Source organism: Temnothorax curvispinosus, unplaced genomic scaffold, assembly GCF_003070985.1.
Source record: "Temnothorax curvispinosus isolate PA1 unplaced genomic scaffold, ASM307098v1 QBEX01005011.1, whole genome shotgun sequence".
NCBI classification, from domain to species: Eukaryota; Metazoa; Arthropoda; class Insecta; order Hymenoptera; family Formicidae; genus Temnothorax; species Temnothorax curvispinosus.
In genome coordinates this window covers 1,851,980-1,874,808 of record NW_020214791.1, presented here as the reverse complement: position 1 = coordinate 1,874,808, position 22,829 = coordinate 1,851,980, and the positions used below count along the sequence as shown (strand labels likewise).

The following is a 22,829-nucleotide window of genomic DNA, read 5'->3' as shown; positions in this document are numbered from 1 at the left end:
TTTTAAAATCAAAAACTTTCAGACGCACAGCCGACGTTCGTTCGGTGGGTTATTCCGAGCTGTTTAGCCTCTCGCGGGAGGACGTGCTGGCAGCGATGAAGGACTACCCGGAGGCGCAGTCGATCCTCCACAGCCTCGGCCGAAAGCGGCTGATGGAAGCGCAGAGGGTAGCGCGGTCATCGCGCCGGCCTACATCCCCCGGTCACGATTCGTCCGACAACAGTACCGGCAAGAGGATCGTTGACAAGCTGAAGAGCGACGTGAAAGGCCTAAAGAATGTCCTGCGAAAGAGCAGGCGTAACACACGGCCGGAGGAGAGCCTGGAGCTTCAGCCACTGGCGCCGAAGGCGCCAGTTCTGAAACGGCAGCAGAAGATCGACGACGGCCAGGACCTGTCGCTGCCCAATACCCAGGAGCAGCCAGTGTCACCGCTGGGCGCCGGTTTTCCGCTGCTGTCCAGGCTCAGGCTGTTGAAGGAAAAGGAGGAGAGGGAGGAACGGCACAACCTGATGGACACGTCGAGCCACGCGGCAGAGCCGCACGCGCCGCCAGTTTCAGAAGCCTTGAACCCCACGAATCCGAACCTGCCGTTCCTGCAGAGGATACTTCTGCTGAAGACGAAGAATGAGCAGGAGATCACCCAAGTGGAAAGGGAGATGCCCGCTAAGGAGTCCCTGTTGCCCAGGAACACCATACCCGAGGAGACGAGCACGCAATCGGACGAGCAGTCGTCCTCGGGTCGTCAGAGCGTCGCCGTGACCGCCGTGACCACCGTGACCTCGCAGGTTGAAACGCGCGTGGTCAAGGCGCTCAAGAAGCCCTGGACCACACTGAAAAACGCGTCGTTGACAACCGCCAAGGACAATTCGCCGCAGAGAAGCCCGCCGGCCAGGAAGCTGCAGCAGACCAAGATGTACGCCTCTGTTGACGACCTCTCGCCGGAGTACTGCGGTCTGCCGTTTGTCAAGAAGCTCAAAATTCTCAATGAGAGGCAGAAGCTGGCCGAGCTGGAGAAGGAAGTCAGGAGCTCGTCCCTCGATTGCGGTGAGAATGCCGAGCCGGAGTTCGACAGCAACCTTACGAGGAGCCACTCGGAGGCCTGTGCCATTGAGTATGCCAGGAAGCTGGCCAAATTTAATCTAGTAAGTAAATTCTCATTACATAATAAACATTTTATTTTTATTATTTCTACATATCGATTAGTTAAAAAAAAAATTAATATCAGATTCTGATATTACGAATTAGATTGTAATTTCTTCATTTTTTTCTATATAAATCCGATTCTTTAAAGGCAAAATTCAATATTATCGGATTTTATTATTGCCTCTTTCTTTTTTATTATTTAAAAAAATGTGGATAAATGTGCTGGCAATGATAAAATAGAATAAATAGATATAGTCCTTCATATTAAAAATTCTATATAGGGTCTCTTTTTGAACAGATTGTATTTTTAAATATAGAATAATTTTCCATAAGAAATTAAATCAACAGTGTAGAATATAATTAATTCAAACTTTATTTTTCGAGGAAAATGGAGAACTATTTTGGCGATTTCCGGAGGTCTAGATATACTGTTTGAGGGATTTTGCTTAATACAATATATTAATGCTTAAAATATTAAATATCCTGTTTGTAGGTACAATTAAAATACAATGGAAACGTTTCTGTAAAGTTTGGATAATGCATCGACAATAACGATAATAATTAATAATCAGTAATTTATAATCATTAATAATGAAATGCGGACTATTGGAATACAAGAGATCGTATATGATATACAATCAAATTAAGGAAAACGCCAAGATTAAACGGTCAGGATTAAACTGCTCTTGATTGATTTTTACTTTAATTATGTGATTGTGCTATTCTAGCTATATTACAGATAAAATTCACTCTAATAATATTATAAGCAGCCAAGATCCAGTCTTGACCGTTTTTCCTTAATTTGATTATTTCTTAATAATAATCATTAATAGATGCAGAAGAGAGAAAGACTTTAATTTAAATACAATACAATTGTTTAATATCGAATTTCTTTAACTAGAACGTTTTATAACAGGATCGACAAGCGGCGGGGTCGTCGGCGACGGAACAGCTGTCGCCGGAGAACGAGACACTCGAGAGGCGGAACCTGAAGAGCATCCTGAAGAAACTGTCGGCCAGCAGTAGGGCCGGCAGTTCCGAGACCGCGGCTACGATTACGCCGAATCGCGAGGCCGCGACCGCCGAGCTGAGAAGGCTGATGAGAGCGCCGACGATCGAGGGTTACGCCGCGCGGCACTCGAAGCTGTCCAAAAGCGTGACCTTCAACAAGTACACGCTGCAGAGCCCGCCGTCCGAGCAGCCCCTGCAGCTGCCATCGAATTACTCGCTGTCCGACACTCAGGATCAGCCGTCACTGCTGCCGCCCAATAAATTTAGTTTCCGTCCTGTGAGCAGTGCCGGTGGTGTCCTGCAAACGGTGTCCCGGCCGCGGGAGGAGGAGTGCCTGGGCGAATTGCTCTCCGGAGTCGGCGAGGTCATCAAGGCGGGCCTGGTGAGTGAAGAGAGAGAGAGCGCGCGCGCCTGCCGTTTCCTTTGTTCTTGCTTTCAACGGACAAGCTTTGTGTACCGCCCCCTGTCACCACGCGGGAGTGCCTTTGTCAAAGGGCCGCTCTCGTTAGAGACACGAGAGACGCCCTCGACAACACTTTCAATATCGATATTTATTGACAGTACAAATAATCTATCTATCGGAGGAAATAAGTTCAAGCCACATCGCTCTCTTACCGGTAATATTTATGTTTAATTTTAAATTATTTTAAAAATCTGCTGTTAACTTTTCTTCTCTCGTGGAGCGGAAAGAGGCCATATGCGTGTTGTAATTCCGCGAATTTAAGCCCGTCATCATTCTAAGTGTGTTTCCCAAAGTCTCCAACTTGGTACTCATCGTCGCCAGATGTACGTCCATCAAGCTCATCAATTATCCCAACTCCGCTCGTAGAAGTTCCCCATTACGCCGTGTGACACACGACGGTTGTCCCGATTAATCTTACTGCCACTTTTGACGTTGCAGGACGACATGCAGAGCAAATTCGAGCGACAGTTCACGTCGCTGGAGCTGGAGGTCCACAAGCGTGACGAGATAATATCACAGCTACAGTCGCGGATCCAGCAGCTGGAGCGACGGAAACTGCGGGGTGCGGACGACTCCGGCGGGGACAGTACCGAGCACGACGCTTCTATGGAGGAGGATCTCGAAGACGATCACGAGGATCATCCCTTCATGCGTGACAGCTCCGTGGACACCGTTCTTGGGTCCATACGGTCCCGTGACCGGCATTCGTCCTCGTCGGTCGGCTCGAGCTCGCGCAGCAGGCGATCGTGGGAGGAACACTCGGAGAGAGAAACCCTGGAGCTGCAGGAGCTGCCGAACTCGATAGTGCCGCAGAGACTGCCGCGGGAGGATATTGCGATCGACGTCGAATCGAACAGCGACAGCAGATCGGACGAGGAAATTGACATCTGCGGGCGTCGCAAGGGTGACAGCGATGAGGGCGACGAGGAGAACGACGAGGAAGAAGAGGAAGAGGAGGACGACGACGACGACGAGGACGACGATGACAAGATTGTGCGGCAAGACGGCTACAACAACTGGGAGGTCGCCCTGCTGGCGAAGCAGCTCGAGAAGAGGAGAAGAAGCGGCGATAACGCCAGCCCGGGTTCCTAGCGCATTAATGAGATTCTAGAAATACTGTGTTACCTCACGAACACGTTACGCTCCGACGGATGGTGCAACCCGCTGGCTGGGTCCAGCGGTAGTGCAGCTTTTTGCGAACACGATCATCGCCCATATTCACAGTTATTAGACTTCGATAGTATGACTAGCTGCAGTGAGACTATGATGTAGTCCGATCTCGTAGGGCGTTGTTAATAATTTTTTCTCCCTATTTTTCATCCGTTTCATCTAATTTAGTTTTGAGTATCTGTGATAGGTCTCCAGCTCGATGGATCGGCGACCCTGTAATAATTTTCTCTTTGCATCGCGCCGATATTTTATCTCGCGTACAAAACAAGTACTTTTGTCTCCTTTCTCAGCCTTCTCCTTATCTGCTTTTCTTCTTCGCTGTTAAAGCGATCTTATCGCAGATATAACTAGTTCAAATGATTTGGTTTTTCTCTCAAACGTACATTGGATTGTAAATATTCACAGGTGTGCCTGAGGAAATATTATACATGGGATTCTTCTCTTATTATATAGACATCCTATAATTGAACGTACAAGATATCTCGGAGTAGCTATATACCAATAGCAAGATTTACTACTTACAGAGAGTTTCTTAAACGAATTTGAATATTTTCTAGGGCAAAAATCGAAACTTGGGCTAGAATGCCGCGCAACAATACCTAAACACCATTACATCTCATTGACAGAAATATATGTAACTTTCTGCCATTTTGTTGGCAATGTCTGAGCGCTCTTCTTTGCTCTTCCCGGTTTATCCATTTAATCATATTCCTGAAAAGCTGCACCACGAACGAACGGAGATATTAGTCGGTTGTATGAAGCGAGAGGAGGAATAAATAATTTTAGAAAAAAAACAGAGAAAAAGAGAGAAGGAAAGAGAAAGATATAAACAGAGAGATATAAATATAATTTGAAGCGACAGAACTTAATGAGAATATATTACGTATACTGACCAGACCAAGCTCAATATTTCTAGAGTCTTTACAAGATACGTCTATTAAGCGACAAATGATTATTAAAGTAAGAAAAAGAGAATTATTAAGATCTTGTACATATTAGTCGATAATTTATTTATTTATGAGCGAAAGAGGAAGAGCGAATGCAAGAGAGTAAGATTGTGGAGAGAGGGAGTAGGAGATACAAAATATAAAAGTTAGTGCAAGAATGAATTTTACTGGATTACAAGGAGAGAAGCATTTTAGATGCTGATATGTACCTAATATGCGGACGAAAGGAACATACAATAAAGCAAATGTTTTCAAACGTCGCAATTGTCATACCCTAATCCCTGAGCAATAATTTTGGCAGCTGTTTCGTAATTGGTTTATCGTAATTTTTTTAACATATCTATATATATGAATAACGCGAAATATGTATTTTATGTTAAAATTAGACAAAAATAATATACTAATTTAATAAGTTTATTAAATAATATCAAATAATATATTTTATTGAAACTTCATGGAAAAATATTACAATTAATATCTATTTTTATTCAGATTTAAATTGAACTTATACTTGACTATATTGATATCGATCATATCGATTAATTCTGAAAACGATCATTTTTTATTATTTTTGTTTTCATATTAATATTTTATTTTTTGTATAAAAAATAAGATTTGAAATTTATTAACTTTTTATTAATTATCTCTATTATTGAATAATTCATGAAAAATCAGAAAATTTACAATTAAATTAATTTAAAATTAGTCTTTCTGAGTAATGAATAAAATAAAAATTTGAAAATTCTATATTTACATATAAAATAAGACATGAATTTAAAAAACAAAAACGATAAAAAATAATTATTCTACACTTTTAATGTAATGAAAATACTTTATCTCGAATTTACACCTGTTATCGTAATTTTAATGTCATTTCCAATTTTTATTTTTGCTTATCTTTTGGATTAATAGTAAACTGATAGTAAATCATTGCAGTAACAGCCTGCAATTGTTAGAAATTTTGTCGTAAAACGATGCGCTTCGGGATTCAAATCACGCGCCACTGGCCGACTGGCGAACTGCGTGGGGCGCGCGGATCAAGCGTAGCGCCACGCAAAGGCTCGCGACATAACCTGCAACCACAATAATAACAAAAGGCGTCGCGACGGACTTTTGTTATCAAAATATTGCGGAGTCATATCTCGGGGCCACGGTTTTTCGCGCGGTACGCGCCGATATCATTGTGATGCCGAGTACGTGAACCTATCGCGGACGGTTTCGACAGGATGGGCGACATACGGGCTGGCCTCGAGGACCTGAAGTTCGACGGTGCTCTGTTTGCCAAAGTTAAATACTACGTCAGCGGCGAGGGCGATCCGAAGGTACGTTACAGTTCCCGCTTGTTTCCCGCGTTTTTCCCGTCCCGATGGCCCGGCGGATCCAACAGCCGTGAGATTCGCTGCTGTCGCAGCTGACCGCGCGAGCTACGATGCCCCTCCGAGAGTTAAGATGCTCATTTTTTCCTCCGCTGTGAAACTGATGTATCTCGATCGTCAACGAAGGTTATAGCTTGGAACACCATTTCACATAAATGTCGTCCTATTGTTGGACTGCTTCTCTTTCCTGTATTATTATTTTTTTTCTAATATTTGAAATGGCAATGCTGAATTATTTCAGATTTATATGCGTGGCGTTAGAAGATGTTATTGTTTTATTAACTACAGGCAATATACTTTTACAGATTTTGAATTTATTGCAAGAAGGTGGGGCTGAGAGGTCTAATTATTTTAGTGATTTCGTTACACATCTGATAGCAGGCAATGAAGCATTAGAAAATGATATCTCTGAGGCGAAGGAACTGTATGACATACCAGCAGTCACACAAAACTGGATTTTGTATTCCGTTAAGTGCAACAAGCTTCTGCCGTATCCTTTTACGAAAGACTGTGATTTTAATATTAATATTTTGCACGCTCACAAACATAGACACACGTACTAGCAGTTATGACAATAGAATTGTATTTGGAATTATAATTTTTGTATAAATGTTTTTATATTCTAAATAAGAAATTTTTAACGAGTTTTTAGAAGAGAAATAATATTAAAAAATGTTAAAGACAAAAAGCTTACATTTAAAAGACACTTTGAGATAGATTATTAAACATACCATTATGAATGTATATTTTCTTAATGAATTTATTTAAATAGGACGCAATATTTCTCACCAGAAGAGAATCAGTTGTTCTCGAACATATGTGTCTGCTTATCTCAGGTAAGTCGAGCAGACAGTAAGTCTCTATGGGCAATGATAACATTGCAAGGTGGCAAATGTCAGCTACGCTTGGACAGATATTGCACTCATTTGGTTGCGGCCAAAGCAAACGGTGTGAAGTACGAAGCTGCTACGAGACACCATATACCCGTCGTAACGCCTGACTGGATAACGGAATGTTGCAAAAAGGGCACTCTCGTTAACGAAGTGGAATATCATCCTAGACTGTTAGTGTCTCCAAATAGCTCGACAGCCATGATTACTGGATTCATGGACGAAGACACGGATAATAACGTTGCGCAAGAGGAGCAAGACAGGACTAAGGCCATGTTGGAGCAACTCAAGCAACGTATGCCATGGAATCAGCCGAGTCCACCAGTGTCTTCGAGTGCTTCGCACAACCTTGGTGCGACCAGTACAGTGACAGTTCCTTATTCGACGAACGGACAAAATACCGCGAACATACAGCCGCAACCGCATGTTTCACGATCAGTTTCCTCGACCAATTTGAGCACTTCCACAGTTGCTCCATCAGTCTCTGATCAGGATGTTAATCAAACGAACTGGCTTCCACAGACATCTCAGCAAAATAACATTTCTCAGCAAATAAAAACTGCACCGTCACAAATGCAACAGCAAGAGCTGTCCCCACAACAACAACAACAACAACAACAACAGCAGCAAATAAATATGCAACATCAGCTAATACAGCAGCAGCAATTAACATCGCAGCAGCAATTAACGCAGCAACAACTCACGCAGCATCAACAACAATTGCAGCAGCCATCATATAATCAACAACAACTTTTAAATCAGCAGCAGTCGCCTCAGATACAGCAACAACAATTAGTAGGGCAACAGCAATCTATAACGCCTCAACAGCAACAACAATCAATAAATTCGCAATTACCTCAGCATCAGCTAAACACACAGCAACAGCAACTTTTAACGCCGCAACAAAAGCAATTAAATCAACATCAAATTATTCAGCAACAACAATTACAGACTCAACAGCCACATTTGACACAACAGCAGCAGCAAGTGCAATTGGCAGCTCAACAGCAGCAGCAACAACAGCAAATAGTAATGCAACAGCAGCAGCAGCAGCAGCAGCAGCAACTACCTTCTCAACAGCAACAAATAGCAGGTCAGCATCAATTGACTCAACAACAAACTCCACCGCAGCAACTTACTCCCGAGCAAAGGCAACTTATTTTGTTGCAACAACAGCAGCAACAGCAAAAGATACAACAGATCTCACAGCAATTACAGCAATCTGCTCCGCAGAACTCCCAACAATTTGTCATAAGGGACGGTCAATTACAGCAACAGCCACAAAATCAGCAGTTAATCGGACCGAATCAACAAGGATTTATCGTTCAACGAGACTCACAGTGGCAGCAACAGCAATATCACTTGCAATTGCAAAGGCAACAGCAACAGCAACAGATTGGACCTCAGAGATCCGGAGGACAATGGAATCAACAACCGCCTCAGCCTCCCCGACAGTTGATTCATTTGGACGCACAGACACATCAGCAATTGCAGCAAATGGACCCGCAACAGAGAGCTCAGTTCATCCAGAGGATTCAAAAGCATCGGATATTGCAGAGACAGGTGCAGAATCGCCCGGGACAGCAAGGTTCGCACATTGCCGTTATAAGGAGCCCTGGTAAACCAGTACAGCCAGGCAATTTACAGTGGGTTCAGCAAGCCCGACCGCAGATGATGGGACCACAACTCGCGCAAACTCCAGGACAGAAGCCGGTACATCCTGGAGTACAGCCACCAGCATTAGCTCCAATAAATTCTTCCAATCAAGTCATTGTGTCAGCCGGCCAGGCCGTTCAAGGCCCACAAGTGTCACAAACTGGACAACCATTCCAACAGGGACAGTTGATACCTCAACAGTTGGCGCAATTGCAGTTACAACAGAAACAGCAACAGATGGTTAGACTACAACAATTGCAGCATTTACAACAACAGCAGCAGCAACAAGGCGCGCAGCAAGAACCGTCGTTAACGTCCCTACCGAATAACGCGCAAATTCCGCCGGATCAGCAGCTTGTCGTGAACGCTAAAACAAAAACTGCCCTAGCAAATATGCTAACTAACAGATTGCAAGGTGCTGCCGAGGGTAGTGCAGCTGGCCAGTTGCGATTGATGACTGCGCAACATCGACCTCCACCCCCACCTTCACAGGACCCGCAACTCTTAGCCGCTTATCAGAGAAGAACTCTAGGAAATATAACGAATGGCGCACCACCAGGTATAAAGATGCAATATGCTCCAGTTATGCCACAACCTAAGGCTCAATTTTACGGTCACAATCCAAATCTGAAATGTACGTTTCTATCTTTTTTTGTTATCTTATCATAATATTATTTAATGACTAGATAACATAACATAAGATGACATCAAATACGACCGACATATGACACAATCAGATAACATATGATACATAATTAGATAACATTTTATATAACATTAGTAATATAATGATTTAAACAGTTATTTTATTCTTATATTTATATATAGATCTGATATTCTTATATTATCATCAATGAGAAAATAATATATATATTTTTAGTGCCGCCAGAACTATTTTTGTTAGGATGTATCTTCGTTATTGTCGAATACGACGTGCAGCGTCCTGATGACATTCCAGTTTGGAAACAAGTTATTGAGAGACATGGTGGCGAAGTGGAGTCGCAATATTGTACTCGTGCAACGCATGTATTAGCCATCACGCAGAAACATCCGACTGTGGTGCAGGCGCTGCGCGAGGGAAAACGTTGCGTCAGTGCACATTGGCTTTCCGACGTTGTCAGTAAGCAGCAAGTAATCCCACCTTGGCAGGTTCTTCATTTTCCAACGCCGTTTAGCTTAACTGAGCTTCCATGTGGCAAGCACATCATATCGCTTTCCGGATTCGAGGGAGAGGAACGAGCAAAAGTCAAAATCATGTTAGAGGCTTTGGGCGCAAAGTACACGAATTACTTTTCCAGACACAATACTCTTCTTGTTTGTAGAAGGTACTGATCGTGTTCTTCGGCTGTTATATTTTAAATGTACTATTTATCAATTGGTTACGTTATGCCACGTAATGTTTTAATGTTCTATTAATCGACAGTTTAATAATTATTTGATTCTTATATAACAATTATATTTGAAATGAACTTTAGGCCAGAGGGACAGAAATATAAAAGAGCACGCGAGTGGCAAACCGCTGTGGTAAACGCACAATGGTTGATAGATTTACTTTGCGGGCAGATGAATGCTTTGCATCAACTTGAGTGCCCCAAGTATCAACAGTTTAGTCTGAGTAATCCTTTCAAACTAGATTATTCACTAGTGCCTCATCTTATGGGTAAAATTTACTTATTAGATTATCATAAAATAATTATATATTTGACATTAAATGTTATATACCGAACTTTTATCAAATTTTATGATTTTAGTTGCTTGGAAAATGCCAATAAATATTTCGCAAGAATCGTATGATAAAGTAAAACAGGTTGGTCAGGGTCCAAATTCGATCAGAAAACACAAAAAGCCACGCCTGGATGGCCCACTGTTGAATAAGGATCCACATCTTCTGGGTCTGGAAGAACCGATTGTCATTAGCAATCCTGATCCTCCGCCACCTGATAAACAACCAAGAATACTATTTTCGGGTATTAACCCTAAAAATCATGCCAAGGTATTAAATAAATACCATTTATTTGGCTTTTCGGAATATCCGAAATTATAAAAGGGCACCCATTTCTTTGCAATTAATATTTTCCTATTAACTCTTCTACATATTTCACTGTTAAGTACTTGCATTATTATTTCTACTTGTATTTATTATTTCTACTTGTACTTATTATTTATTTTTACTTGTACTTATTGTTATTTTTACTTGTACCATCTTGTCCCTTTTATCCTGTCGTCCCTCGATCGTTCATTGTCTGAAAATCTTTCGCGTTATTCTAATAATTCTCATCTTTACTTTCTTTCCTTTTGCATTTCTCCAGCTTATGCCTCCAATTCTTTTCCATTTGTATATCCTTTTTTGTACATCTTGCCCATATTTTCCTAATACCTGCCGTCACACATACACACACTAACAGGTACTAACTTTATTATTTGTTCGTAGTTACAGAAATTTATTAGTTGTAATATTATATTATTACTGCGTTCTGCTGTTGCAATTTTTTGAACAGAGTCTCTGTAATTTTTAGAGGATTCGAGAATTGGGAGGTGCTTTAGCCGCTAGCTGGCGAGATGCCACTCATCTTGTAATGTCGGCACCATTACGAACGGTAAAATTATTGTGTTGTTTATCACGATGTAAATTTATCGTCAGTCTTCAATGGTTGCTCGAATGCTCTGCAAAAAACACTTTCGTGGACGAAAGTACATACGTGCTCAGCGATCCAGAATTTGAGAAAAATTTTAATTGCAATATCGAAAAAACTTTAACGAGTCCCAATCGAGGAACAGTACTTAAGGTAACGGATTATATTTATCACTATATAGATTGATTTTTAACTACAATAAACATTAGGAATATTTTAAACATAGATGGAAATACGAGAGTTTGTTTTTAATGCTTTCCCATTTTTTCACTTAAACAGGGTAAAATATTTTATGTTACGCCGAGTGTGATACCATCTCCTTCGGCGATCGCGGAAATAATAGAAAGTGCGGGAGGTACAATGGAAAAGACGCGTAGAACAATCGCTCAAATACAAGAGCTGAATGCTGGGAAATTAAGTTATATTATCGTGACCCATGACAATGACCTCCATCTCCTTGCTGATGTCTTGCGTGCAAATATCAGTAAGTAATCAAACTAGTCTTTGATATTTTGTTATCACGTTCTCTTTGTACAAAGAAAGTTGATTATAAAGAAAAATGAGAAGTTAAGTAGATATTATTAAGCGTAATAAACATTGTGCATTGTACTAAACATAATTTTTTCCATTTAAATTTTTACAGATGTGTACAGTGCGGAAATCGTATTAGGCGCAGTTGCACGACAATATTTTCAACCTGATGCGAGTTAAGTCTAAGATGTGGTTACACTTTGCTATATTTTTATCCCTGTTATGGGCCTATCCATTCTTTAGTGATTTATTTTCGAAACGGAAACTTTGCTTACTTTCTGCAATGGGACAATAAAGATCATAATTTTATGATAAAAAAAAAGGAAATTATTTTTACACATTTTTGCATCCACGCCATTTTCTTTCAATTGCACTTGGTATTATCTAGAGGTAACTATGCATTAAATTTTATACGTTTTATTGTTGTACAAGTATTTATATTATTATCTAAAAGTTTTATATAAAAGCGATATATTAATATTAGATTTTTTTATGTAAATTGTTTGATGCATTTTGCACAATGCAATAATTGGAATGACATTAAAACTTGTCGGCAAAATTTTATAATTCTGAAGACACTAAAAAAGAAAAATTATAAAATTTTTTTTGGAATTATTGTACGAAGTTATGATGTGATTTCAAGTAAGATGTAAATTTCGTTTTATTCGAGTCAGCGCAAATTTAATGGAATCAAAGTGAGAGACGAAATTTGAAACAATTTTAAGTTTTGTGATTTGAGAAAATTCTTGTGATGAGATGCACGAAATTTCCAACGATAGTTTTTATATAATTGAGAGATGAAATATATTCGTCTCCGTGATGTTCTCAAAAATATATCATAAAACAATAGATGAGAAGATATACGAGGCTCGATTTTGTATATCTCCAATAGTCATTAGCCGGTGATATTGGAGCTAGAGTTATATTAATTAGAGAGCCAGTAATACTTTTGTACTTTTTATAATGCTTTATAATGTAAAACATTAGATTGGGTGGTGCAATATATTTAATAAACACACATCGATAAGCATATTATAACGTATGTCATGACACGATTTATTTGACAGCGCAAAACAATTTCGCTTTTATAACTTTATTCACTTACTTTCCAGTTGGTATGCACATTTCTGTTTTAACGATGATTACAGTATTTTAGATCAATCTGGATTTAAAAGGTTGATCTGTTTAGTTAAATCCAACTACTTAAAAGAATTGAACGTTTAAAGTTTAATAATCTCGCTAAATAATCAGCTTGCAGTAGAAATGATTTTAAGTATATTTGGAACATTTTCTTCTCTAGGATGATTTTGCGAGAAAAAAGGAAATTAGGGAATCCGTTGATGCAAGTTCGATGGGCTAACCGTCCAAAAAAGTTAGTCACGTAATAATTAAAAAAAAATTTTTCTTTTTTATTTCTTAAACTTGACGACTAGCACATTTTGCGTTTTGCTGCGAGAAATCAGCGTTACGTGATGGAAATCTGTTGTTGAATCCAGGATAAGTATTTAGCCACGTCAACGTAGACGACGTACTTCCTGACATCGCACGAACTAGATGTATTTCCACGCACGAAGTACGAAAGGACGCCGCGCAAGTGATAACGGCCTGTGGAATTATCGAAAACCACCAGCCCACTCCCGGTGTCACCGAAGCAAGGACCGATCTCGCTTAGCAAACCGGCGCAAAAGGTGCGCTCCGAGGTGTAAGCGATGAAATTTTGATCATTCCGAAGACAGGTCTCCTGCAATTTGCGTAACAAAGTCAGATTTTCATCATTCGTACAATTCTACAACGACAACGTAGAATCCGTCAACGTTTCCGTTAGCATCTCGCTATCATGCGGAGTTGTGTTATGGCAAGAACGTTCACGAAAGTTCGAAAACGCATTTTTACCTCGTGATTGATCGTGTCCATCGACTTCCAAACAATTGGCATATTCGTTAATTTTAACTTAAAGCATGCAATGACCCTAACAAATCCGTTTGTCATAAATTTATGCAACAAATAATTTCATAATAGCATATAACTGTAGCTGTATAAACACAGTGAAATGGAATATCGTGCGCCATCATTAATGACGTAAAAATTTTTTAGCATTTTCTTTCCGCGATATAAATATCAGACTTGTCAACAAGGTACCCTACGTTTTGTTTCCTCGCTTGGAATTGAAATTTAATTCTTATATTGATTGATCAATGAAAAGCGAAAATCCAGCTCTCTCTCGAAGTGCTTACCTGACTTACTATCGGCAGCCTCAGCGTTCGTAATTTGGTGAGTGTCCAGTCGTCTAAGCTCCATCCCACGATATATCCTGTCCTACCGACAACATTTTCAAAATTGGTTGAACCGGACCACAGACAAATAGGTTTGATAAAAGGGCTGAATTCGACGCGCGATCTGAGAGTCAAAATCGCCAGATCGGAATCGCGCGTGGCTGTGTGCGCGAAATCGGGATGGATCTTATAGCTCGCGACCTTACGTTTCACGGTCGTCATCGAATGGTTAGGCAGGTGAATCTCAAATTGCCCCAAGACCACCTCCAATATATTGTGATCTATGGTATCGTTGTTGGTGTTGGTCAACTTCAAACAAAGTGCCGCTGTAAAAAGAAAATTATGCCTGAAATTCAATTTCTAATAATTTGCCCTCTTTATCCAGAGACATCCTGTAAACCTTTTCCGTATTGTATTATGTATGTGATACTCTCAAATGAAATTAAATATCTTAAATTAATATGGCAGAAAATAATCTCATAATGTGTATATATAAAATATTTATAATAACAGCGCGCATGCAGGACTTTCTATAAATATTTCAAGACATTCTGGATCTTGAGATTGGATCCTGTATTGTGCTATTTAGTAGGTAATTATCCCAGATACTTCATCGCGCATTGCCTAATTACATTCAGATGAAGAATATCTATGGAAACTTATTTTATTATGCAATATAAATAGATAAAAATAAGAATCTAGCTATAAAGATTCAAGGAAGCAGATATAGATAAGAAGTTTACACGGTTCGATATATGGAGAGTATTTGAAATATGTATTGAATTTTTTTTATCACCGTACCTGTTAAAATATGTGCGTCTGTCAGAATGGAACCAATACACCGAAATGCGTATACATTCCTATCAATAAAAAGTCCAGCCACCCACGGCCACTGGCCTGGTAACGTTTCCTCACCGTTGGAGATCAGACTATTTGTGCTTTCGTTGTAGTAGCTGGTGATACCGCATTCGTCGTTATTATTATTATTGCTATTTGTATTGTGTTCTTGGCTTGAATTACTCAAGACTGGATACGATATATTTTTGGCAATCTCATCAGAAGTAGTGGCAATAGTGGGTTTAGAATGTTTCGAATGATTTAGAAGATCGGTGCTCGGATTAACTGCACGGTAGCGTGTGTATTTTCGATGCAGATTATTCTGCGTATGCGGCTGGTGGACAATATGCCCCAATTCGATAAATCTGACATTTCGATTTGACCCTGAAACGAAACGTAACATCTCTTAAATCGCACGTTTTTTAAGAGTAAAAGAAGAATTTTACTTTCTTCCAAGGAAAGAAATATATTTCAAACACAATGAATTATCGTGAGATATCTTATTTATATAAATATAGAAAACGTTGTGTGTGATCGAAAGAAAATTTCGATTTATATTGTTTTAATGATTTCGAGTTGTTTTAATGAGTTTTATCTTCCTGTTTATTTCCGCTACATTAGTTGGAAATTATATACATAGTCAGATACGAGTAAAAATTAACTCATGTGACTCGAAAGAATGGATGCATGACTGTGGTTCTTGCTTCCATATTTGTTCAAATATATGTGACATGTATATTGCATTTTAAGCAAATACGGTACTTACCTTCGAAACCCTGACAATATTGTAGATTGTTAAGGGGATGCTGGAGCCGTCTGTTTTACCGGCATTTTTTGTCGGCACGTAGCGTCGTATTAATTTGACAGAATTAAAAATCCTTCTCCAGAATTGCAGTACATACATTAATGATTCGGGGAAACTCCGATTTTATATAGAAAACGAGAAAAAATTACGGAAGTACAGATTTCCTTATCCTACTCTTATCCCAATATGGCGTCTCGAGTTGCGGCGAGCTGTCAGCTCGTCACAAGATGTATTTCATATAAGAGATATACCATTGGTACGAACGCGAAAACAAGTTTCCCCGAATTGCACAACAAGAAAAACATCGATAAACCCCCCAAATCAAGATTTGGAAGCGTAATATAAAAGTATAATGTCGGTGTGCATCGTGCGTATGTGTGCGTGCAATGTAGCGTGCTATCCTTGTCTATATCTTTGTCTATACAAGGACAGATATAGTTCGCCGGTCTTCTTTACCGACGCCGATCGAGTTCGGCTACGGCTCCAGCATCCCCTTAAACCATATTCCGGATATTGATATCTGATAATTCGACATTAACAATAACGGCATATTTTCGACCCGGGGAAAATAAATATGATACAACAAAGGTCTGCCTTGTTGAACAGCTTGAACGGACTTGCTTACCGACTGTGCCAATTCCAAATCAATGCCATTTGCCAGTTCTGTCTGGAAGACAACGATATAATTAAGCTTTTCTAAAAAGTAGATAAATAACTAAGAATTCTCGATAATAAAATTAACACGTATAAAATAAAAAGGTAGGCTTTGAGACTACAACGCAAGATACAACAATTCGAAGTTTTTAACGTTATTTTTAATTACTAATAAAATACGTAATTTGAAATCGGATGTTTTGGATCTGTCTTGAGCCATTAACAATGCGGTAAAAATTAAATCAAGATAATCTCACGTTCTACAATATTCCCAGGTTAGGTAATCTAAAAATAGCGTAAGTGACATTTAATTAATGATCATAGTTTGTAATATGATCGAAAATGTCTGATTCATAATTGTTTACCTTATTAGAAATTAAAAATTGTTATAATTAACGTACTGTTAACCTTTTTGTACTCTCAAAGCCCACCTTTTACTTTGAGATAAGCTATTATATTTCTATTTATTATGTAAGTAAAATTAACACATGACAAATTAGATAAAAATTTAAAGTAAATCTTTTAAATTATTTCTTAACCATTCTGTTTCAAACTGCAAAAAAAACTATATTTTCTATTTTGTTTTGTTAACATCTAAATACATTGAAAAATTATATTTCATATATCTCAATAATATATGCAGCAAAAATAAACTACTTTATAAATAAAAAAGCATTTGGAAAATTATACTTTGGTTACTTCAACGCGTATCTCTCTTAAGACAAAAAGTAATTTTATTTCTTTAAAGAACTAATTGCAGAAACTATATTTTTTGATTAGATATAAACTCTATTGTAAAACGGTTTAATTCAAAGTACAAAAAATTATTAAAAATCGCCTATATCAATGCCTATATCTTATACGTATTTTTTTTTACATTCTTACTAATAATAAAAGGAATGCTTACTGGCAGAGACGATGCATTTAAAAGTACTTTTAAACGAAATTCAGTACTTTCTGGCTGAGGTGAAATTTTAAACTGTCCAAATATATCGTGTGTTTTAGAATCGACAATGTATGTAAAGTATTCCGGGCATGGAGTTTCACCATGTACCATGGTCCAAAGTAGCAGCAACGCGATCAAGATAAAAATCTTAACCATCTTATGAGGCTCTGTTACAAAACTAACAAAATACATCGTTTCTATAAATGCACTTAATTTTTACGAAATGTTTTTAATATTTGACACAATTTCGAAAAAATTGTCATTGATCAAAGTGATGAATATTAGCATCATGGATTTTTGCTATTCGGAGAGAAGTTTATTAATCGTTACGAAGAGAACTAAAAAAAATTAATAATTTTGATTCCAAGAAAACTTAAAACTATTATAAAACTATTGTGCGATTATATTAAGTGATTATGTTAAGTGATTTATTTCCATTCACCACAAGTAAATCAGGAAAACTGATAGATCATAAATCAGATAAGCTTGAACGTAATGAATAGAATATTATGTATATGATGAAACCCGTAAAAGAATTAAACGATTCGAATTTAATAATCTCGCTGAACAACTCACTTTGAGCAGAAATATGAGATCTTTTTATGTAAAATTATTCGGGAAAAAGAAATTATATTACGTAATTTATGTTGAGACTGAATTAAAAAAGAATTAAGTGGTTGAATTGTTTCTATTGGTAAACAGAGAGTAGTGGATATTAATAATAACGAGCGATGTAACATAAAGCGATATAAAATAAAGATATTGAATATTGTATTCAGTCAAGTAGATAATAAAACTAAAAATTTTAATATGGTACACCTTTATCTCAAACTCTACAGCGTCTCTGTTGGAAAACCCTCTACGTCAGACAGATATCGGCGGTTTTGAACGACAAACAGATAATTTATTTAAACATACGCAAATCCCAGCCGCAAATCGTACAATAGGCCTCACGAATCAGAATATCTCGCGCATTCCTCAAGCACATATTCACCTTACACCTTGATTAATACAGTAATTGTAGAGCCGGTAATGTAGTGGGTATAATCATCACTTTATTTAACGAATTTCAAACTCTGATGAGAGATCAATGCGACTCTCGCGTGTAACTGTCTGCCTTTACTTTATTATTCTGCTTTATTACATTTCCTTACTATCGATATCAGTATTGTTTATTTTCGTTTCTGTTATCAGAGTACCGTACTACCATTTTTTTAATCAATCGCTGGAATATACTTCAGGCGTTTTGAGTTGTACTTTAATATCTTCTCGTTTACGTATTCTTACTTATTTATTTATTACTTATTCACATATATTTTTTCTGACACTTATTTCTTTGAGACACTCTTGCAAAGCATTCTAAAGTACTTTTTTTAATATTTTAAAACAAATTTAACGCCGCAGTGACTGGTTCTTGGTATTCAGTATGGTAATTCTTAATTGGAATTAAGTTCCTGTTGTTTCACTAGTTCTTCATAATACTGATTAAATCTCTATCGATACGCTTTAAAACACGTTTATATAGATTTCATGTTGAAGACGCAATCGATTGATGCAGCAGTGGAAGTGAAAGTCATGAATCAAGCCATGTCATTTACTTTAAAAGGCAGCACGCAAATCATCCTAGATAAACGCAATAAAAAAAAATAGAAGACAAGTGTGCCTCGAGCATCTTCTTCTCTTGGATGATTTCACGAGAAGTAACAAAATTGGGGAATCCGCAGATGTATAATGTCCGATGAGTTAGCTGTCCGAGAAATCATTGTCACGTAAAACTTTTTTTATTTTTCTTCTTTCTCTTTTACACGGAGAGAATTTTTCGTTATATTTTACCCTTAAATTCACAACAAACCCGGGACAAACTTGACAAACAAGGAATTTTTAAAATATACAAAAGACAAATTTTGCAAACAACGTAATGAAAATTACCAAGCAGATGGATAATTTTTGGAAAATTATTGAAATTTTACTAAACATTTAACCAAAATTAATCAAACATATTATTTATTTTATTGTATAATAGACATTAATATTTTTTATTATAGTAAATATAAATCAGAATAGCTCGCATAAAATTCTTCGGAATATATGTTGTCTTACAACTGTAATGATTTTCGGGGTAAATTCTCAGAGGAAAATATCTTTGTGTATTTCTCAAACTTATCAAGTACAGTTCGCATTTTGCGGCAAGAGGCTAGTGTTGCATGATGGAAATCTGTTGTTGAATCCACTGTAAGTACTTAGCCACGTCAACGTAGATGACGTACTTACTGAAATCGCAGTCGCTGAGATCAGATGTATATTTTTGCACAAAGAACGACAGGACGCCGCGCAAGTGATAACGGCCTGTGGAATTATCGAAAAGCACCAGCCCGCTCCCGTAGTCACCGAAGCAAGGACCGATCTCGCTTAGCAAACCGGCGCAAAAGGTGCGCTCCGAGGTGAGATTGTGGAAACTTTGATTACTCCGAAGACAGGTCTCCTGCAATTTGCGCAACAAAGTCAGATCTTCATTATTCGCACAATTCTACAACGACAACGCGGAATCCGTCAACGTTTTCCGTTAGCACTTCGCTATTATGCGGAGTTGTGTTATGGCAAGATCGTTCACGAAAATTCGAAGACGCATTTTTACCTCGTGATCGACGATCACGCCCATCAACTTCCAAACAATTGGCATATTTGTCAATTTTAAAAACATACAATGATAAATCCATTTGTCATGAATTTGTGCAACAAATAATAATTCTATGAAAACACATAACTGTGTAAATGTAGCTGTATAAACGTAGACAAACTAATTGGAACATCGTGCGATCATTCAAATGATCTAAAAATCTTAAAGCATCTTCTGGGATATGAATATCGGATTTGTTATCAACAAGGTATCCCGCGTTTGGAAGGTTTTATTTTTAGAAAACGTTGCTTGGATTTGAAAATTAATTCATATATTGATTGATCTATGAAAAGCGAAAATCCGGCCCTCTCGATCGAAGGTGCTTACCTGATTCACTATTGGTATCCTCAGCATCCGTGGTTCGGAGACTAGTATAGGACTATTCGGCTCGTTTATGAGCCATCCCACGACATATCCTGTTCTACCAACGACATTTTCAAGATTGGTTGAACCGGACCACAGGCAAATAGGTTTGATGAAAGGGCTGAACTCGACTGGCGTCTCGAGAATCAAAATCGCCAGATCGGAATCACTCGCGTCTATATTGAAATCGGGGTGGATCTTATAGCTTGCGACCTTCCGAGTCACGTTTCCCACTACTGTGCTACCGGGTTGGCGGAGTTCAAATTGTCCTAAAGCCACCTCCAATTTGTAGGGGTTCGCGATATCGTTTTTACTTTTGCTCAATTGTAAACATTTTGCCGCTATAAACAGAAAACATATACGTGAAATACAATTTCTAATAATATCTGCACTCTTTATCCAGTGACATTCTGTATACTTTTCCCGTATATTATATATCATATATATGTGATACTCTCAAGTTAAATTAAATATCTGAAATTAATATTACAGAAAACAATCATGTATGTACGTGAAATATTTATAACACAGCGCGCATACAGAATTTCCTAAAATATATTTCAAGACATTCTAAATGTATTAAGGATGATCTTGAGAATGTATTATGCTATTTAGGTAAATATCTCAGATACTAGCTTCATTACGCATTCCCCGATTATCTTCAGATTGATTATGAATGTCTAATGAGATCCTATTTTATTATGCAATATAAATAGATAAAGATAAGAATCTTGCTATGAAAATTCAAGGAAGCAGATGTAGATAAGAAGTTCATATGGTTTGATACACGCGAAGAGTATTAGAAATATTTAATTTCTTTTATTAGCATACCTGTTAGAATATGTCTGTTTGTCAAAATGGAACCAGGACACAGGAATCCGTATTCACCCATTAATTCATGAGTTAAGAGTGCAGCCACCCACGGCCACTGGCCTGGTAATGCGTGTTCACCGTTGGGAATCAGATTATTTGTGCTTTCGGTATAGTAGCCAGTGATACCGCAATCGCAATTGTTAATATTATTATTGCTATTAGTATTGCGTTCTTGGGATATCCCAGTTGTACCACGTACTATGGTATAAACTAGGTGCGGCAGCAACACAATTAAAATATAAATCTTACTCATCTTGTATAAAGCTCTATTACAAAACTAACAAATTACAGTATAATTTCTAAACCTGTTGTACGTTGTATACATGTCACTTTATTTAACGAATTTTAAACTTTGATGAGAGTCAGCGCGACTCTCGCGTATAACTGTCTGCCTTTACTTTATTATTCCGCTTTATTATCATCTCCTTACTGACGATATCAGTATTGTTTATTTTCGCTTCTTTTATCAGAATACCATACTGCCATTTCTTATCAATGGTTAGAATATGCCTTTATGCTTTTCGAGTTATATTTCGATACCTCCTTTACGTATTCTTATTTGTTTATTTTGTATTTATTCGTACTTTTTTTCTGACATTTATTTCTTTGAGACATTTTTGCGAAGTATTCTAAAGTGCTTCTTAACGGAAATGAACGTTGCGGTGCCAGATATTCAGCATGCTAATCCTCGGAATTACGCTAGTACTCACCGAATTTTCATGACTAATTAGTTCTCTATTGAAACGCTTCGAAACACGTTTATATGTAAATTATCTTATATCATAATTATAACGCGTATAATACTTTTAATTTTATATTAAGATAATATAAAATACTTTTGCATTTTAATATTAAAATTGTGTGCAAAAAGTTAAGTGTATACTTGAATACAGACGATTTGTACAAAGTAACAAAAAAAGTAAAATAATGAAAATAAAACTATATATTTTCCAACGCTCGCAGAATTTTGAAGGATAATTGTAATACCTTTTCTCTTTATACTCGACTCAAGTTTAACAAAATAATTTGTTTTAAACCTATTTCTTAAATCGCTATAATGGGAAAAATTTTTATTAACACATTTTATTTAATTTTTATTGCATAGTTGTAGTTTGATTGTATTTTACCGCAAAACGATAGGTAAAAAATTCTCCGAGAATTTATTAGATGGAATCATGCGATACACAAATAGTAATAATAATATATTAATGATAAATAACCGTTCCACAATTCGGTCAACTAAATTAATTCGTTAAATATAGACCAAAATGTTCGGGACGAGATATTGGCGGAAATGTGAAATATGAAATTTACTCAATGAAAAAACCGTGCTCATTATTGAACTAACTAGAACGATACGACAAGGCACCAGCGCCATAGCCCTCGTAAGCCACGTTATCGGCGAGCTGCTCGGCCAAACGTCGTAAATTATTGTCGACACTGTCGGCACGCTCTATCATCTGCAACAATTGCGCTAGCAATCTACCCCTGGTGGGATGGGCATTCAGGTCAACTTGTCCTATCTTCGCCTCCAAGCCGTTCTGCAACAAGAAGCTCTCCAAGCTTCTGTATTCATCCGTG

At 37.9% G+C, this 22,829-nt stretch overlaps 4 protein-coding genes across 14 annotated transcripts in view; 2 read left to right on the top strand and 2 right to left on the bottom strand.

Moving 5' to 3' along the window:
- Positions 1-4,990, top strand: part of LOC112454356 — a 127,727-nt gene extending 122,737 nt beyond the window's left edge. For all 7 annotated transcript variants that reach the window (XM_025015690.1, XM_025015694.1, XM_025015692.1 and 4 more), the window contains 3 exons: positions 23-1,142; positions 2,060-2,536; positions 3,056-4,990. In XM_025015690.1, the coding sequence (XP_024871458.1) occupies positions 23-1,142; positions 2,060-2,536; positions 3,056-3,709 (2,251 nt within the window). In that variant the 3' untranslated portion in view covers positions 3,710-4,990. The remainder of the gene's footprint in view (positions 1-22; positions 1,143-2,059; positions 2,537-3,055) is intronic.
- An 806-nt stretch (positions 4,991-5,796) lies between these two features.
- On the top strand, positions 5,797-12,262 carry LOC112454358 (PAX-interacting protein 1-like). Of its 2 annotated transcripts, XM_025015697.1 has the most exons (9): positions 5,797-6,056; positions 6,416-6,600; positions 6,883-9,290; positions 9,537-9,981; positions 10,132-10,316; positions 10,408-10,649; positions 11,173-11,442; positions 11,569-11,773; positions 11,933-12,262. In XM_025015697.1, the coding sequence occupies exons 1-9, from the start codon at positions 5,961-5,963 to the stop codon at positions 11,998-12,000; spliced, it is 4,104 nt and encodes a 1,367-aa protein (XP_024871465.1). In that variant the 5' UTR covers positions 5,797-5,960; the 3' UTR covers positions 12,001-12,262. The 2 variants fall into 2 exon arrangements, with proteins under 2 accessions (XP_024871465.1, XP_024871464.1); XM_025015696.1 differs by having other exon boundaries at positions 5,965-6,600.
- Positions 12,263-12,830: 568 nt separating this feature from the next.
- LOC112454359 (serine protease gd-like) lies at positions 12,831-19,181 on the bottom strand. 4 transcript variants are annotated; one of them, XM_025015701.1, is made up of 8 exons: positions 18,330-19,181; positions 17,297-17,513; positions 16,234-16,402; positions 15,697-15,729; positions 14,895-15,314; positions 14,300-14,419; positions 14,055-14,131; positions 12,831-13,561 (listed from the first exon to the last, which is right to left on the bottom strand). In XM_025015701.1, the coding sequence occupies exons 2-8, from the start codon at positions 17,489-17,491 to the stop codon at positions 13,286-13,288; spliced, it is 1,290 nt and encodes a 429-aa protein (XP_024871469.1). In that variant the 5' UTR covers positions 17,492-17,513; positions 18,330-19,181; the 3' UTR covers positions 12,831-13,285. The 4 variants fall into 4 exon arrangements, with proteins under 4 accessions (XP_024871469.1, XP_024871467.1, XP_024871466.1 ...); XM_025015699.1 differs by having other exon boundaries at positions 12,832-13,561; positions 14,055-14,419; positions 15,697-15,725; positions 16,230-16,402; XM_025015698.1 differs by having other exon boundaries at positions 12,833-13,561; positions 14,055-14,419.
- Positions 19,182-19,397: 216 nt separating this feature from the next.
- LOC112454360 (serine protease gd-like) lies at positions 19,398-21,669 on the bottom strand. The gene is made up of 3 exons (XM_025015703.1): positions 21,207-21,669; positions 20,340-20,716; positions 19,398-19,817 (listed from the first exon to the last, which is right to left on the bottom strand). The coding sequence occupies exons 1-3, from the start codon at positions 21,499-21,501 to the stop codon at positions 19,530-19,532; spliced, it is 960 nt and encodes a 319-aa protein (XP_024871471.1). The 5' UTR covers positions 21,502-21,669; the 3' UTR covers positions 19,398-19,529.
- Positions 21,670-22,829: the final 1,160 nt, after the last annotated feature.

Excerpts from the sequence above, each read along its gene's own strand:
- LOC112454358 (XM_025015696.1), top strand. The coding sequence starts at position 6,266 with ATGTCGTCCTATTGTTGGACTGCTTCTCTTTCCTGTATTATTATTTTT. Across the intron at positions 6,601-6,882 it reads AAGTGCAACAAGCTTCTGCC|GACGCAATATTTCTCACCAG; the intron begins GTATCCTTTTAC and ends TTATTTAAATAG. Across the intron at positions 9,291-9,536 it reads TCACAATCCAAATCTGAAAT|TGCCGCCAGAACTATTTTTG; the intron begins GTACGTTTCTAT and ends ATATATTTTTAG.
- LOC112454360 (XM_025015703.1), bottom strand. The coding sequence starts at position 21,501 with ATGAGTAAGATTTATATTTTAATTGTGTTGCTGCCGCACCTAGTTTAT. Across the intron at positions 20,717-21,206 it reads AAACAGACATATTCTAACAG|CGGCAAAATGTTTACAATTG; the intron begins GTATGCTAATAA and ends TTCTGTTTATAG. Across the intron at positions 19,818-20,339 it reads GGATACCAATAGTGAATCAG|GAGACCTGTCTTCGGAGTAA; the intron begins GTAAGCACCTTC and ends CGCAAATTGCAG.
- LOC112454359 (XM_025015699.1), bottom strand. The coding sequence starts at position 17,491 with ATGGTTAAGATTTTTATCTTGATCGCGTTGCTGCTACTTTGGACCATG. Across the intron at positions 15,726-16,229 it reads ATATCCGGAATATGGTTTAA|CAATCTACAATATTGTCAGG; the intron begins GGGGATGCTGGA and ends GCATCCCCTTAA. Across the intron at positions 15,315-15,696 it reads ATATTGTCAGGGTTTCGAAG|GGTCAAATCGAAATGTCAGA; the intron begins GTAAGTACCGTA and ends GTTTCGTTTCAG.